This window comes from Phasianus colchicus, chromosome 3, assembly GCF_987193195.1.
Source record: "Phasianus colchicus chromosome 3, bPhaCol1.hap1.1, whole genome shotgun sequence".
NCBI classification, from domain to species: Eukaryota; Metazoa; Chordata; class Aves; order Galliformes; family Phasianidae; genus Phasianus; species Phasianus colchicus.
The window spans coordinates 85,734,852-85,752,909 of record NC_143438.1 but is presented as its reverse complement, the minus strand read 5'-3'; the positions used below and the strand labels follow the sequence as shown (position 1 = coordinate 85,752,909).

General features: G+C 39.3%; 1 protein-coding gene across 16 annotated transcripts in view; it reads left to right on the top strand.

The window, feature by feature from the left end:
- CYRIB (CYFIP related Rac1 interactor B) overlaps window positions 1-18,058 on the top strand; it is a 99,730-nt gene that overhangs the window by 64,485 nt on the left and 17,187 nt on the right. For 9 of the 16 annotated variants that reach the window (XM_031591228.2, XM_090137996.1, XM_090137993.1 and 6 more), the window contains one exon: window positions 6,224-6,260. The exons of 3 other annotated variants lie outside the window; for them this stretch is intronic. Coding sequence is in view for 1 of the 13 variants with exons in the window: in XM_031591234.2 (XP_031447094.2) it covers window positions 17,986-18,058 (73 nt within the window). In the remaining 12 variants the exon portion in view is untranslated. Of the gene's footprint in view, window positions 1-6,223; window positions 6,261-17,975 lie in introns of all 16 variants that reach the window. 4 more of the 16 variants (XM_031591234.2, XM_090137998.1, XM_090137999.1 and 1 more) reach the window with 1 other exon arrangement.

Below are 18,058 nucleotides of genomic sequence, written 5' to 3'. Positions count from 1 at the left end.
TCAAGAACACTTCACAAATGGGTGTTAACAGTATAAGTTCAAAGGAAGCATTAGTTGCAGAAAAATAAAATTGTTAAATACTTAGGGAAGTTAGATGTGCAGTAGATAGCAAACAGCAGCATCACTTAATGTTATAAAGGTACTGAATACCTTGAATAATTTTTGGAGCGGGGGGAGAACACAAATGCTAGATATATCTTCAAAATTCTGCTTGTGTGTAGTATGTGGTACTAAAACTCTTCAGGATTTAAACTTAGGGAAGTTTGAAAGAAATGCTGGGCATAATATGCCACTAGCATTAGCACTTCAGTTGCTTGTATAATTGACCATATTAAACATAGTACTTGCTTCAAAACTTACTGCATGCCTTTTTTCTAACGTCCCCTTTTGCCTTTTTGCAGTAAATAGTGTAGATGCTCAGCTTGGAATATAACAGCTCCTGTGACCTAGGCCATGCCCACCCCACACCCAACTCAGTTTTTTTTCTCTGAAAGGCCAGTCTGTTTTCCTGAAAGCCCTGACTTTGTTTTCTCAGTGTCTAATACTGAATATTCTCACTTGCTTAGAGAAGTCTTAAGGGTTGTTTGGAAATTAACTTTTTCATTTGGGTAGAAGATTCTTTGTACTTGGACTTCAACTTAGGTTTTTTTCCTATGTAAACATTGACATTCTCGCCACCTTCCTTCCCCCCCTCATTTCTGAGTCTGTAGTGTAGCACTTCAACTTCCTTGAAATATTTGATTCAAAGCAAACCTGATAGCTCTCTGCCACATTACTTGAAGCCAAGTCTTTGGACTTAGCCTTAAGGAAGTTGAGATGCTGAGTAATTAACTACAGTTCTAGATGGACATGTGAACCTGAGCTTAACAGCATGTTTGGATGAGGTGCTGAATGCTAATACAGCTGTGCAGCCTATCAGTTATATTGGTATAAGTGCATTTTTCTCAGTGAACAGAGGACAAGAAGTTTCATATGCTTTTGCCAGGTGTGTAGCACAGTCCAAGAAAGCTTTCATGTCAGACTACCATCTTTGTCATGAAATCATATATAGAATGGTTTGGATTGGAAGGGCCCTTTAAGATCACCTAGTTCAATCCCCTGCTATAGGCAGGGACACCTCTCACTAGACCAAGTTGCTCAAAGCCCCATCCAGCCTGGCCTTGAAATATGCTGAGTACAGCTTTGAGTGTAGCAAGTAACGTGTAATAGTGTCAAACAGTATGGAGAAATGACATGCATTTGTGAAGGGCTTAATATAACACATGAACTATAAAGATACAATTTAGCTTTAGAAGGGTAATAGGAAAGCAGCAGAGGAAAAAAGATCCTGACCTTTCTCCAGCCTGGGGTCAGAAAGGTACTTTCATAGCAGGCTACTACTAGGTTTGCTTTGTTAGAAGAACCAGGATAAATTTGTAACAGTGACAGACTACCATTGCAGTCTGCCATGCAGTTCTAGCAGGGTCTTTTTAGCATCACAGATGTCAGTATTGTAGTTTGTGTGCACCTAGCACTGGATCTCAGTTCATTTGCTGATGCCCTGAAACTTTGTGAAACATGATCTTAGCTATGTTTTATTTTTTACAGCTTAGCCATCTGTTATTTTTACTGAGGTAAAAATCAAGTTTTATTGCTAAAAATTTCTTACTGTTCTTTTTTTTAATACTCACAACATGTGGGATGTATTTGACTTGCAGTTCTGTATTGAAGTGGGCTTGTTCTCATATTTTCAGTGTGTACTTCCAGTTCTAAGAGTAACCAGTTTTTGGAGTTAATTTCAAGCTTGTAACTGAAGCCATAGAGCAGGAGTATGTGCAAAATGCCTGAGCAGTGCTGTCTTCAAGCTAGGTCCTATTCTCATCACTGTGATGGGACTGAGAACATGCCTACCATGGTCCAGCTCTGTCTTGCACAAGGCCCCACTTGGCAATACTTAGCAAGGGAGATCCCAGTGTGATCTTGAACTTCAAGTGAGTAATATAAACATTTTTCTCTGTGAAGGTAGCAAAGTGAGTTGTTATCTGAAGAATGCTAAAGCCTTATGCTTCGTATGAAGTACAGAAATTCTATGTGAGCTTTCTTTGATAGTTCTGTAAGCTTTATGGCTTCATGAGGTAATTCTTTTGTTTAAGTTTCCGTATGAGCAGTGCTGTACCAATTTAGTACAAAAAGTAATTCAGGTTCTTACTATAAAACTGGTTTCTTTGTGCTTGGTGTTTGGAGTTCTTAATAGGCAGAAACACACAAGCGCTGAAGAGCTGCAAAATCACCTTTCTTATCCATAAAAGTCTGCTATGCTTGCTGCCAAGGCTGTGCTTATGTGCGGGGATCGCTTAGTAAGTTCCATGGGAGCTGAGCAGATGATGTTGATTCCTTACTGGAAGTTACTGGTGAACCTTCTGAAATCTTCCCATGCTGAACTGTATCAGTTCCAATCTGAGATGGATACCAAGCCCAGAGTTTATTCAGCAGCTGGCCTTTACTAGTGTTTTCAAAATCCGTTACCCACAAGATGTGAAGTTTACTTAGCTCATCTTACATTTGAATAGTGTTTGACGTCAGTCAGCTCCAGGCCTTTCCTGACTGGGTGATTCACTATCTGTCTCTGGCTGTTGATGATTTTCCTGATCTATTTTCCAGCTGTCCTGATAACTCTTTCAATTTCTGTTCTAGCTGGCATCAGAAGTTAGCATATGTGCTTTGGCCTCTTTCTGCTGTGGTGAAGTTAGGTTGCTGACCAAGAGATGTGCCTCTGCATAATAGAGGCTCCAGAAATGAGATGGATTACTTTTTCTGCTGTTAGTCTCCTTATTTAAAAAAATAAATAATCCACGAGCTGTTAACCTATTGAATAAAGAGTAGTTTTTCTTAGCATTTCCTTATCTTTATCTTCATCAACAACCTCAGTGAGGGGGTTGTGTCCACCCTCAGCAAGTACACCGATGATACAAAGCTGGGAGGAGTGGCTGACACACCTGAAGGCTGTGCTGCCATTCAGCAAGACCTGGACAGACTGGAGAGCTGGGCAGCAGTAAAGCAGATGTGGTTTAACAAAAGCCAATGTAAAGTCTTGCACCAGGGAAGGAATAACCACAAGTATCGGTACAGGTTGGGGCATGACTTGCTGGAGAGGAGCTCTGTGTAGAAGGACCTGGGAGTCCTGGTGGATGACATGTTGGCCATGAGCCAGCAGTGTACATTGGTGGCCAAGAATACCGGCGGGACCTGGGGTATATTGAAAGGAGCGTGACCAGCAGGTCAAGGGAGGTCATCCTTCCTCTCAGCTCTGCCCTGGTCAGGCCTCACCTGAAGTACTGTGGCCAGTTCAGTTCTGGGCTCCCTGATACAAAAAAGACAGGGATTTCCTGAAGAGCATCGGGGGGGGGGGGGCACAAAGATGATAAAAGGCCTGGAGCATCTTTCTCTATGAGGAGAGGCTGAGTGAACTGGGTCTGTTCAGCCTTGAGAAAAGAAGACTCAGAGGTGATCTTATTAATGTTTATAATATCTTGAGTGTGAGAGTCCAAGAGATATGACCAACCTCTTTTCAACAGTCTGTGCGGACAGGACAAGGGAAAATAGCCATAAACTGGAGCATATGAAGTTCTGCACCAATATGCAAAGGAGCTTCTTCACAGTGAGGGTGATGGAGCACTGGAAGAGGCTGCCCAGGGAGTTTATGGATTCTCCTTTCTCTGGAGATATTCGAGACTTGCCTGGATGCCTATCTGTCCCTTCTGTAGGGAGGCTGCTTTGCAGGGGTGGTTGGACTCTGATATCTAGAGGTCCCTTCCAGCCCCTACAATTCTGTACTTCTGCATTCTCTGCAACATAACATTCAGTACTTGACTGAATCAGAGTTGCAAAATCTAGGAAAAAATTATTTTTTTATTATTATTTTTTCACTATTTATTATGTAGTAGATGCCTTGTTTTGTGCCTGTTAGTATTCTTCTGTATCAGTCTTAAAATCCAAACCTTGAGAATCACGGTCAGATGGGAGCTCATATATTACAGGTCATCTCCACTAAGTGGGAGAACAGAGGTGATGTCCTCTGAAGCTGACAGTTGGCTCTTTATTGTGTCTGAACTGAGGTGCATCCGGAAGTACAAATTTCATCATGTAAGAAATCCATCACACCACTAATCTGACGTCCTGTCACTCTAATGGATGTTCAGTGATGATTCCCCGTTGACAACTAGAGATGTACAAATCTAGTCCTTACTGATTTAGACCGTGCTTTATTATATAGCTTTGTGCAAACATTAAAACTTAGAATATTATGCGATATTTGATTTTTGCACTATGCAATTTCATAACTGTCAGCATGCCAGTGTAAGCAAGGTTCATAGCATCAGATGTGCTCAGTCTGTTTTGCATGGATGCATACTGATTGGTACTAAATTAGGATCTGAGAATGCTGGTGCACGGCCAGCTGAATGTGAGCCAGCGCTGTGTCCAGGTGGACAAGAAAGCCAATGGAATCCTGGCAGAAATAGCGTGGCCAGCAGGACTAGGGAGGAAATTGTCCCCTTGTATGTGACACTAGTGAGACCATACTTTGAATATGTGTTCAGTTTTGGGCCTCTTACTAAAAGCATGTGGAGCTGCTTGAGCGTATGCAGTATAGTGAAGAGACTGGGGAACAAGAATTAGGAGAAGCAGCAGGAGCTGCTTTGTCTGGAGAAAAGGAGTCTGAGGTGAGAGCTTGCTGCTCTCTACAGCTACCTGGAAGAAGGTTGCAGTGAAGAGGGTATCTGGACATGAGGAAATGGCCATAAGTTCTTCCCAAAATCCAATTTAACCCCCTCCTTCATGGAGAAGGTGCTCAAGCGTTGGAACGGGCTTCCCAGGGAAGTGATGGAGTCCCCATACCTGGAGGTATTTAAGAGGCATGTGGATGTGACACTTAGGGACGTGAGTTAGCGGTGGGACTCCATAGGTCAGATTGTTTGTGGAATTTGGTGATCTTGAAGGTCTGTTTCAACTTAAATGACTATAATTTTGTGAAAAATATGGGAATCCAATTAATAGATTCCTGTGCTAGCATCTTTTTGTCTGTTATTTGGTACTGATCTAAAGCTAAGTTAGAGCTTTCCTAGTTGTTTTCCTTCTGCCTAATGGCTCTAAATGTCTGACCTCTGCCTTCCTTAGCATAAGAGTCCTGGAAAGACTGTGTGTGTTAATAATCAGCTTTCACTCATTTTTTCACTCAGGACAAACTATCTGAGTATCAGCATGCCTTTCTTAATGGTGTGAAGTGCTCATGATTATAAATGCAATATTCTGCCTGAAAAGTTGTAAAGATGATCAGTTTGTGTTTTTTCTTATAACTGTTATCAGTTGGAAGCTTACAGGTGTGCATATAACAATCAACTAATGCTTTTGGAAAACTTTTTAAAAAAATCCCTGCCTTTGCTGCTGTAGTGTGTTTTACTGTTACTTTCATATCTATTTATATAGTGTAGTCATTGTAATGAGTTTGGACTTGTACTGATTGTTAATAGCTCAGTGAACTTAATTAACTTTCAGTCAAAATCATCTTAACCAGTGTTATTGGCTACACAAAAATCTGGTTTCAGGTAGAAACTAATGTGTTGTTAAATGTTAGCATTCTTCTATTTGATTTTTTTTATCAATTTCCTCTTACTTCAGGAAATTAGCTTTTTGAAGGCATATTTTTGTTGGGTCTGACTGGTTTTGATATCTGTTGACAAAGTGCACTGTGTTCAGCCCTGACCTGTACATAATTAATGTTTTCCAGTTTTGTTTTTAGTTGCTTTGTCTCAAAGTAGGAATTTAGCAGTCTACAGTCATTGGGAGGGGAAAATATTGGTAAGGTTATCCAGTTAAAATCAGTGGAATTTAGGGGAATCTGTGTTTTTTCTATTGTAGCTTTGACCTTCCAGTAATTAAATTTGTTACAGTATGTGTTCTTTCAAATTATCAATCACCAGCAGCCTGTTTTCCTAGAGCAAGTTCTTTGCTCAGTGATTGTGTTCCCTATTTATATGCCTAGAGATTGAAAAATGCATTAAAAAATGAGAATGCAGAATTGTTCTAAAGTCAAAGTGGCGCATGAGTCCAGAACCATAGTTAAGAAGTAGATTCTGAAGAAGGGTGCAGTGTCTGAAACAGATGTGTGCAGGGCTGCATAGCATTATTCTGAAGACTTTAGGTGCGAAAGAATGTATTTTTATAATCTGTTCTTCTTTTGAAACAGAGTGGAGGCCAAGAACAGAGTGCAGCACTGGCTGTAGGTAAGAACTGAAACTTAACCTGCTTGAAAACCCTCCTAAGTTAAAACTGTATAATATGGGCAGAAAAACGAACCACCACACTGAATACCAGCAGTTTTCTCTTCAAGTATTTCTTTTCTCCAAGTTGTAAAAGCTACTTCTGCAGAACTGTTATGTTTACTTTGAAGACTTTGATCTGTAGCCCAGTGTAGAATCATAAACCAAGGTTGGAAAAGACATCTAAGATCATCCAGTCCAACTGTCCATCTATCACCAGTATTTCCCACTGAACCATGTTCCTCAGTACAACATCTAAACGTTTCTTAAACACTTCACCACCTCCCTGGGCAGCACATTCCAGCACCTGAGCACTCTCTCAGAGAAGAAGTATTTCCTAACATCCAACCTGAATCTTCTCTGCCACAACTTGAGGCCATTCCCTCTAGTGCTGTTGCTGGTTATGTGGGAGCATGACTCCCACCTCACTACAGCCTTCCTTTGGGTAGTTGTAGAGAGCTACAAAACTCTCTGAGCTTTCTCCAGACTGAACAATCCCAGCTCCCTCAGCCATTCCTCACAGCTTCATTGCCCTTCTCTGAACACATTCTGGGGCCTCAGAGTCTTTCTTATAGTGAGAAACCCAAAAGTGAACATAGTACTCAAGGTGTGGCCTCACTAGGGCTGAGTTCTGAGGGACAGTCACCTCCCCGCTCCTGCTGGGTGCACTTTTTCTGTTACAAGCCAGGATGCCATCGATCTTCTTGGTCACCTGGGCACACTGCTGAACTGCTGGCTCATGTTTAGCCTAGCATTGATCATTATCCCCAGGTCTGTTTCCTCTGCAGAGTGTTCCAGCCACTCTGCCCCAAGCCTGTAGTGTTGCGTGGGTTTGTTGTGGCCATATATATGTCTGTGGTTAAAGATGCAGGCTGCCCAGAGAAGCTGTGGATGCCCCATCTCTGGAGGCAATCAAGGCCACATTGGTTGGAGGAACCCTGATATGGTGGAAGGTGTCCCTGCTTATGACAGAGGGATTGGAACTGGATGATCTTCAAGGTCCATTCCAACACAAGCCATTCTGTAATTTAAAATTTACCTTGGAAGATCATGTTTAAAGTTCTTGGAAATTTGAATGCAGAAATAATGTGACTGTTTGTTTGTTTGTTTTTACCAATATTGATTTTGTATCTTTATTAATGTCACTATTTAACTTCAAATCTTTCCTGAACCATGTGCCTTGAACCAGATACCAAGACCCTGAGAAGGTTTGTAAGTCTGAAGTGGTGGCAAATGCTCATGTGAAGGTTTTTCCCTTACATAGTTTTATTATTTCTGCTTACCTAAGCTACTTCATGGAGTTTGTATTATATTTCATGTTTATTGTGCTGTGCCAGCATAGCTATCTTTCATCTGTCACGTTGGAAAGGTAATGCTCCCAAATGTGAAATAGTATTTATTTACCTTACAGTTTTGATGAATCAGTAAAAAGCTCACTGAATTCTGAGGAGATGATTAAACTGATTTGTCATTTTTGTTGACATGTCAGTTTTGTTGACAATAGTGGAAAACATCTGAGTTCCATGTCCAAAACTTTTAATAACCCATTTAGAAATGAAGAATATAAGCTATTATAGATGTCACTGAAATAATTGCCCTTGATTTTTATACCTGATCCATATATTGAAATAATTGTTTTCTGAAATCACTGATTTTGTTGAGATTTTTATCAGTTTTTTGTTGTAGCTCTTAGGAGAGCTCATCATGATGTTAGATCAGACAGACAGTCCCTCAAGCCTACCGTCTTGCCTCTTTGGAGTTACAGAATGAGTCTGGGATCGGGGCAGGCATGCTGTAATACTTTCCCAGTTCAGAACTGCTAGCAGTAGTAGCTGGTTCACTTGGTAGCATTTACATCCAAAGTCATGGGTAAGTATGTTACCAAAATTACAGTTTCAACTAGTGCAAACCTTTAGAGCATGTGTGTGTTTGCAGTGGGTACTATCTTGCCAAGTATGCTTTCTTCAGGAATCACCCTTTAATTTCCCTCTGGATGCGTTCTCTTGCTTTTGCTCATTTTTTCACACTCACTTATTCCTCTACTAGGATGGTGCTTCAGCTGCTCAGGAAGGTGAGCATCTCACAAAGTTAGCAAGGCTCAGGGGCACTGCTGGAAATGGTACTGCCTTCAGGAGGAAGGCTGTCCAGAGAACAGCTACATCATATGGCAAGAAATTTCTGTTTTCTTTGAACCAACAATATTTCTGGTGTTGAAGGGAAATACCTTACAAATGGAGATGTTGTTGGCCTCATCAGCTGCCCTAAACAGCTCTCTGTCTGTTTTAACCTATTCCAGCTGTACTGAGACAAAACAGCTGCCATATGTTTGACAGCATCTTAAACCAACTGGGAATCAGCAGTGTAAGAGATTTGAAGGGATTGGCAGAAGCCCTACCCAAGCAAGTCATTCAGTGTGAAAACACCAATAAGATAACAATGGTAAAGTTCTGGAAATTGTGGAAAGCCTCAAAGAATGAGTCAAATCTAACCAGATGGCACTTTCTGAATAAGGTTAAAAGTCGAAGCTGAAAATCTTGTAAAGCTTGAAACCTTAATGTAAGCAGATGCCTAGGGAAGAGCAGAAGTGAGGAGAAAATATATTTGTGATGGTTCTAATGTATTATTTTCAAGTCAGATGTAATTATTAACTCTATTCAGTTTTGTAATGGTTGTCAGTTCAAGATATGCCCCTGTTTTCCCCTAAAATTGCTACAGGCTTGTAGTACCCTTTCCCTGAAATCGACCTGCATAGGAAGAGTCATCAGCTTGTTATTTATTCTTTAGCCTAATTTCTTTTTGTTCTGTTCAGTGAGATTGGCACGCGTTAAGAGTCTGCATTTTACATCTTTGTGTTCCCCATATCTCCAGTGATTGTGTATTCTGTATTTTTCCCAATTCAGAATATTTTTTTTTTTCAGATGAGTTAAAGAAGCCAAGCTGTTTCTTGTGTTGAAGTCATACCAGAGTTTTGATCATCGATGTACTTCTTCATTAACTTTTTTCCTGTTCTTCCATATCCTTAAGGAGATTTAGGGACCAGAGTTTCCTTGTATGTGTTGCTGATTAATGATTTTCCTTATTTCTGTATGTGTAGTCGGTGTTTCTTTTAGCTTCTCATGAGCTCAATTATGTGCAAACCTTATCTAAATTGAACATGACTCCAAAGTCTCATTCCAGAATTGTAATAGCCAGCTTGGAGCTGATAATCTTCAGCACGAAGCTAGGGTTGGTTTTCCCCTGATACATCACTTTATACTTCCAAAGCTAGGTTTTATTGTCAAGTGGCACTAGCCTTGTGAGGTTCTTTTGTATTTTGTCTGCTGCATATTTTCTTGCTATCCTGAGTAGCAGCATTGCTAGCGGACTTTCTCACTTTGCTGCTCTGGTCCTTGCTATGTCATCTGCCAATGCATTGGATGGCACTCCTGCAGACCTCTGCTGACTCCTCTCTGGTGTGGGATTTGGTCACTTTTCCTTTTCTTTGTTCATTCAAACTGTTTATTCAGAGATCTTCTTTCTCATCCTATAGTTTCTCTTCATTTGCTTTAAAAGCCATCTTTTGAGTAATTCAAACAAAATGGCAATCCGGCTAGCTTATGTTTGTTGGATTACTGACTGGTTCAGTTAATTGCACTTTGATAGTTTTCCTTGTAGTCATATCACCAGAACAGAACTTTTTCTAATCTGTAGTCCTCCCCTGAAAGGTTAAATTATTTCTGCATTCTCATAGCTAAACCAGGGAGGGTCTCTTCTGAAGTATTTACTGATTTTGAGACTTCAGTTCCCTTTCAGTCGGACAGGTAGATCAGAGCAAATGTTTTTGTGGTGCAAGTTGATATGAGCTTGAAGAAGTCACTGATGGACTGGTGCAGGAATTAGATCAGTATGTAGTATTCTGCATACCTGTACTGATCTTACTGGATTGCAGGTTGTATAATATCACCAGAAAATAGCAGACATACCCCTGCAGACAACGCTGAGAGGTGATTGGAGAATACAGAAGAAAAGTACAGCTAGAGGAATCTAGACCAAATATGATCTATATCTTCACACTTGCTTCCTGATAAGGGAAAAAGGCCTGGTCCAACATATTTTGTCTGACTGGTGTCTTCGAGAAAGAAAGCTCTGTAAGCTAATCAGAAAGCTTTCCTGAAATGCACATATCTGTCTTTCCAGTTATGTGATTTGGAGGGCCAGAGGGCTTCTTCCTCCTAGGGAGTCCAGAGCAAGTGTGTCACTGAAATGAATTATCAAATTGACAGTCAGCATTGGCTCCATACACACAAGATTTGCGTTTCAGTACTGATATGCCCCAAAAATCTTTTTCAGATAGAATATGTAAAAGAATATTTATATCCATCAGCTTGATACCTAGGTAGTAACATTGTTAGTGTAGAAGATGTGAGCCAAGGCACTAAAGGAATTCTGTGCAGTAGTCCAGAATCAAGCTCAAGCAGAGTGTTTAATTGGAACATTAAGAGCAGTGCAGCTGAGTGCACTCCTTGCAGTAGTACATTAGATGGCAGTAGTAGCCAGGCTCTTTGATAGAACTTAGGGGAAATCATCCAGCTTGGTCACTGCAGTCTATGGCAGTCTGATTAACATAGATGGGAAATGAGTTACTTTGAAAGAAAACACATTTCCCAATTAAAAACAGGATCACAGCGGAGTGTGTTTTCACAAGTGCAGCACTAAAATGTGGTGGATCAATTCTTTTGGACTTTGAAGTTAGAGATGGAAAATATCTTAAGTGTTGTCCAGAAAAAAAGTAAGGTTTACAGATTTGGTGATTCTGTAGTGCTTTTTCTTTTTCTCTTTCTTTTTTTTTTTCTTTTTCTTTTTCTTTTTCTTTTTCTTTTTCTTTTTCTTTTTCTTTTTCTTTTTCTTTTTCTTTTTCTTTTTCTTTTTCTTTTTCTTTTTCTTTTTCTTTTTCTTTTTCTTTTTCTTTTTCTTTTTCTTTTTCTTTTTCTTTTTCTTTTTCTTTTTCTTTACACTGAGATGAAAATCTGGGAGGGGGAGGACTTAGTGCACAGAATGTGTTTTAGTTGTGTGGGGTCTTTGGTTTGTTTTTTTGGGGGGGGAGGAGGAAGAGAGGGTGAAAGAGGGAATTTGATAGGTCTTGAACTACATTAGCTAAAGGATGGTAGCCTTGGAATATTAAACTTAGTCATATGGTAGTATAGCACAGTTTTAATACCATCTTATGTACAGTAAACTTCCTTGTAAAATAAGTTTGTAAATTTTACTGATCTCTCCTTGAATGTGGATTTTTGTTTTTTCTTCTTCATGTACCTTTCACATTCTTTTTATATAAGAAAGCTGAGATTTAAACCAACAAACAAACTTGGAAATCAGCCAATTGGGCTGTAGCTGTCCCAGCTGGTTAAGTGCAGTATTTGGGCTGGAAGGGAATTGCTGGCTCCCTGACATGAAAGCACTGAGATGGTATGGCCGCATTTGTTAGGAGCTTCCCTTCATCTGGCAGATCACCTTGTATGGCAGCGACCTCTGTTGGAGAAGTTACAGCTCTGCAAAAGACTTCTGAGATTGCAAAGCAAAGTGTAAATTGCGCTCACGTGTAAATAGCTGTAAACAAAGTCTTTTTTTCATTCTAACAATTGGAAAATAAATTAGATGTGGTGTCTCTCAGAATTAAGTTTGAAAGCAGACTGACTTACATTGAAAAGATATTAGATATTAGGAAGAAGTTTTTCACTCAGAGGGTGGTGACGCACTGGAACAGGTTGCCCAAGGAAGCTGTGGATGCCCCATCCCTGGAGGCATTCAAGGCCAGGCTGGATGTGGCTCTGGGCAGCCTGGTCTGGTGGTTGGTGACCCTGCACATAGCAGGGGGGTTGAAACTAGGTGATCATTGTGGTCCTTTTCAACCCAGGCCGTTCTATGATTCTATGAGGAAAAAGGGAAACACATCTAATGATAATCTTGGAAGAATTGCTCAGTTACCAAAGAGTAAACCAGAGTAGATTTTCCAGAGCCTGGTCTCTCCCCTTTTCAGTCCAGTTTGCTTTTAAAATAAGAATAATATTTTGAAGCAAATTAGGTCTGACTGTGAAATTTTATGATGTTTACCTGATCTGAGTATGATAAAATAACAAAGTTATTCAGTGTCAGCTGTGCCATTAGAATTTTCCTGAATTAACAAGGCTTTAAGGGTGCTTTTTCTAAAGTAACTGCAGAGTCTTCAGTGCCTTTCCCTTGATTTCCTCCAAGTGGAAAAATGGACTGAATAAACACTGACCTGACCATATTTTACAATTCTGGTTTCAAGGAATGTGAGCCTTTTTTACTAGACTGTTTTTCCTGGCAGGGCTCCGTTTTCCTGATATGACAGATTTTTAACTCATTTTTGTTCAGAAAACAGGTTTTATTGATGATGTGTGATCTTCAGAAAGTAGCCTCATTTTTAGCTGAAGTAGTTAATTGTACCAAAGTCAGCTTAGCCAAAAGACCTGACATCAGAGGCAGCCCTGAACACCTTTTAAGTTGTGCTTTTATTAAATAGCTGAATACTTACTTTCCATACAAAAAAATATATTTTCTGTTTGTTAGTACAAATTGTTTTATGGTTATTCAAACCCTAGAAATTCAGTGGTGTATGTTTTTTTCCTTTTCAGTTTATTAGAGGGAAAAGAATTTGGCTTATTTCACTGATGAGTGATATGTTAAGGAATCTCCACTAGAGGTCAGGAGTGAAAAGCAGTGCATGGATCTTTACCTAAGATTGAAGTAAGCTGCAACAGTTTGTACAAAACTAATAAAATCCTCTCTAATTAGATTGTCTAGTGATGAATGAAATAGCTTGTTCTATGTAGAATTGGTGACTGGAGTGGCACTTTCCATATGTTTGATTCAACAGTGTGAATCAGATGTCAGGATCAAAGTGATACATTGGATATTAATAACATTGATATAGCTATGATGAATCTTGAATATGAGACCGTCTTCAAAATCTAGCTCATTTCAAATGAATAGTAGCAGACTTCTGAATCTAAACTTGATAGTTTTCACTTGCTGGTCTTTTTTTTTTTTTTTTTTTTTCCCCAGACTGAGTGATAATGAGTATTACTTCATTAATTATTTACTGGCAATGTTATTTTGGGGCTTTGTTTAAAGCTAGGTTTTTTAATTGCTTTAAGCACCATGATCACTAACAGTAGTGGGGATTAGATTGTGTCAGAAGGTATCTGTACTTCCCTGGCACTAGTCAGAAAAGAAAGAAATCTGCATTAGATTGGGAAAAACCTATTTGGATTCAAAGGAAATATGAAGACTTTCTGAAAAGAGCGATTCCTTTGGTGTAGTTCACAAGCCTGCAGCCTTGCTGGCTTTTAAGGTTGAGGGCAGATGTATTCTCACTGACTACAAAGCTTAACTGCTTCATTGGAGTAGAAAATAACACTTGATCCAATGGGCCATCCGCTTTTCGAGCTCATGTGTTGTTGCTGAGGGCTTCCTTTGATTCCACTGTTGTGAGCAACCACTTATTCGCTGGCTTTTTCCTGTTACTGTCCAGATACTGTAGGCAGGGAATGTTCAGTAAGCCTTGAAGCAATTGCTGGGCTAATGGGATTATTATTCTGGAGGAACACTACAGAGAAACATCCAGTTAGGTTTTAGTTTGAGGTGGCACTAAGTTTATAGCTTCATATATAGCACTTAGTGTCACGTTGTGATGTTGTATTTTTCACACTGTGTCTTCCACTTAAAATTTTACCAAAAATTTTCCTAGATGAGAGTTTTGTACCACGTACACCCAACTGAAAAATCCTACATCTGTGTAAGAAAATGTTTGCACTTTGTGGTTTTTGCATATTGCATTGTGCTTAACTTCTTCCTCCAAACTCCAGAGCATGGATACAAGGTTTTAACACGGTACAGTTTTGGTGCTCTGAGTGTTTACTTGTAAATCTTATTAGAAGAAATCATGGAAATGAAATCATGTGCTTTTTCAAAAGAAGAACAGGTATTTTCTTGTAGCAGACATTCCTTGGTGATACAAATGTGTTTTTTCTCACGTTTGTTTATTTAACTTCATATTAGTTTGGGAGCATGCTATCTGTCTAACAGAGAAGAAAGCAAAATCCAAAATGTCACGTGATCATCTTTCTAGTATTTTACATCTAACAGTCAGTAAGTTTTCCAGTTGTTCACCAGTTGCAGACAAGATCTTTGTCAATGTACACTTTTTCTTTCAGGTGAGAGGGGGAAATGTCTTCGGTGTTTGCCTGAATTAAGTTGCACTGTGGATTTCTATTAAATTTCCCCTGGGCTTAGATTAGGGAAAAAAAATATTGAAACGTGTCAGAGATGTTTTCAGCATGAAGGGCATGCGTGCAAGACTTGTTTTGAAAATATGCCTTTGCTTTCCGCCTGTCTGATCATGACACTACACTCAAAATCATACAACCCCACAAGGCTGTAATGGGCCAAATCACTGTAATCAAATGTGGCATTCCGTATGTCTTACTCTGTGCAAGTAGGTCAAGTTTAACCCATGTTCTTGGCTAGTGTTCTGATTTCCCACAACCTGCTCCACGTGGCTCATGCGTTGTGCTGGCATACACAGCATGCCAGGCGGGTCCGGGGCAGCTTCACAGGGATGCTCAGCTTTTGGACCCAAAAAAGGAATAGTAGTTTTCTTCTACTCTGATTTTATGGTAATGGAGTCATGTCAACAGGAAACTTCAATTGTTTGATCTACTGAATCTTACACTGCTGGTTTTCCTAATGAGTTAGGAAACATTTGACCAATGTGCTTCAAAAAGTTAATAAAGACCGCTAAGAGGGGAAAAAAAATTGCTGGTTTGTAACTGAGCTTTGTTCTGAATGAGAGTAACAGAACTTGATTCAGCTTGAAGGTCTGAACAGCTTCAGAATAGTGATGTAAGCTGTACTTAGGACTGGACTTTCTGATGTTATGATTTCAATGAGCGAATTTCCTTCTTGATAATGTAATCATGGGTTTTGTTCCAGTGATGCTGGAATGATTGTGGATCAGAAGGTGTTAACGCCTGCAAAAGTCACCTCCAGTTCTAAGTCAGCTGTTTGGCATTGCAGCAAAGCCAAACTGCAGGATAGGAAGTGCAGTCAGTAGTGTCTGCTGTTGGCTTTTGCCTTCATATAGACTTCAGACTGCTCGAGTATGCTTAATGCACAAGAGAGGTCTGTTAAGAACTTTATTACTAAGACATGTATGTACAGCTTTACATCCCTTTGTATTCTTCCAGCATCTCATCTTGTTGCTGTCATAGTTCAATTTACTCTCACTTTCAATTGCTCTCCTGTTCTTAGAGAGATGGTTCACTGAACAGTTGCCATCAGGTAGATCAGTTACATCTTTTGCTTCAATCTGCTTTATATCTTTTGTTTCATAGTAGGCTTTAGTGTATTGGTTAACCTTATTCCTAGAGAAAAAATGGTATCTCAACATAAGCAAACTTTTCTGGGAGATGAAGGTCAGAATGAAAGTACTTGTCTGGCAAAATTGAGTCCCTGACCCCTTAACTCCATTTTAGGAACCAGTAGGGATTCAATTAAATGGGCTGTTCTGCAGTAGCTTTTCTGTAACCTTACTAACTTGCTCCAATCTGACATTCAAAAGTAATGTTACCCAGTGTTTATACCCCGTGTATGACCCTTTAAACTGTTGTGAGACTGGTTAATAGCAAAATAAAGGCAGAACTACACAGAGGAACTCCTATGAGGTATTGAAAATATTTTTGTGAATGTGCAGATGTTGCAGCTGATAAACTGAAATGTGCCAATAATTTGTAATTTTAGGTGTACCTTAAGTTCTCCATAGGCTCTTAATACCCTTTACTTTTATTTGCTACGTTTCTGTTAACATTGGAATTATGATGCTTAAGGCACTGTTTGAGATTTGGCTCTTGAGTCTGAATCTACAGGTTCAGCTGGCCTTAGGCAACTTGTATTTCTGCTGCTGTACTGCCCTTGTTGAAAGTGTTAAAGAATGTCTTCATTTCAGCATTTTCTATATCATGGACGTCCTTGTTGAGGTGTGGGCCAAGTGACTCTTTCAGTCCTTTGTTTCAGAATATGCTTGTGAGATATAAAAAAAACTGATTCTCTGCTTTCTGGTACTGCTTGTTTATGTACTGTTGGCACAGAGCTGCTTGTAAGCTTTGGAATAGAAAGCTGTAGAAAAGCACTTGTTTTGGTAATTTATTTTTAAGATGAGTCTCAATTGAACATCCTAACCTGAAACTTCCTTAAATAAAGGCTGAGAGATCTGATCAGACTTCTGAATGAAGTTAAATAATTTGGAAACAGGACTTTGCTTTTCTGACATTTCAAGGGAGACATTGAATGCACAAAAAGGAGCGCATGCGGTGATTAACTTCTATAAGCAGAAACCACTGTAATCAGAGGTGCTTTCCTACAAATCTAGATTTGTACTTTTTACTTGGTCATTCTGCAGAAGTTGTTAGATTAACATTACTAATTTGGCCCTGAGTTATTTTCAGAAATCTGGGGTTAGTTGCTGTTGATTCTCTAGCTTTTGATCCTAAAAAGTCGATCACTTTCTGATGGTTTAGTTTTTCTTCTACACTGGTTGCATTTTCTTAAGGAACTGAAGAAATCTGGCAGCACAAGTTGAAAAGCCTTGGTCTGCCAAATATTTTGTTTAGGTATCACATTGCTTTTTTTTTTCCTCATAAACTCACAATTCTTACATATTGCTTCCCTCCAAGTAACCATCACTTTCAAAGCAGAAGACAAAGAGAAGACACTGATCGACTGACATAATAAGACTAATTTGAAGCTTGATTTTTAGATCTTATGCTGAGTCCAAATGTTTGACTAATGACTTATTCTTAAAAGTTTTTAAATCAGTAATACCTTGAGTTTGTCTTGCAGCAGTACTTCGCTAAATTCCTGATATTCCAGGGTTCTGATTTTAAGTATTTTTAGCTTCTGTAAGACCTGGAGAGTCGTTGAAAAGGCTGCCTCTTCATGAAGTGTTATTTTCATTGTCCTGCTGAAAGTATTTATTTATTTTGAAAACTTACTCGTGTTTGAAAACGTCTTATCTGACCTAGATTAATCTAATGACTGTTTAATTTTCATTCTACTTTTCATTTCTTTTTAGCTGCAATGTGACAGCAAACATAAATAAGAACAACTGTTGCAACCTGTCTCTTTTTTTTTTTTTTTTGAAAGCATTCAACTTGTATTGGACTTGTAACTTTACCTCATTTGATGGGAAGAACTGTTCATTGGCCACAGATAACTACTACTGAGACACTTCCCAATTTTGTTTTGAATGATGAGGAGAGAGTCAAAATCAGGCTTAAAACAGCACCAGTCCTTTTGAGGTCATTGTTTTCCTAAGTACCAATGGCTGTAGGTTGCAGCAGAACAGTTGGTTATCATAGGTAGCATAATTCTTAAGCTAAGAAGGAGATGGCAATTCAGAACTTCATTTTTGTCGAAACAATTACTTTTCATATTTTCAATAATCAATGAGAAGAAGAGAAGAAATGCACTGTTTAGTGCACATCCACTACTTCCTGCCAGAAGGTGATGGATCTGCAGTGTGCAAACCTGGATGGAAGCCCCGCTCCAGCTAACCCAGGCGTGTACTGAAAATAGGAAATGGTTATTGGAACTAAATTATTTTGCCATTTTTATTTTTAGGTTTGCTGGCATGGGTAATCTCATTAAGGTGCTAACCAGGGACATAGACCACAATGCAGCACATTTTTTCTTGGATTTTGAAA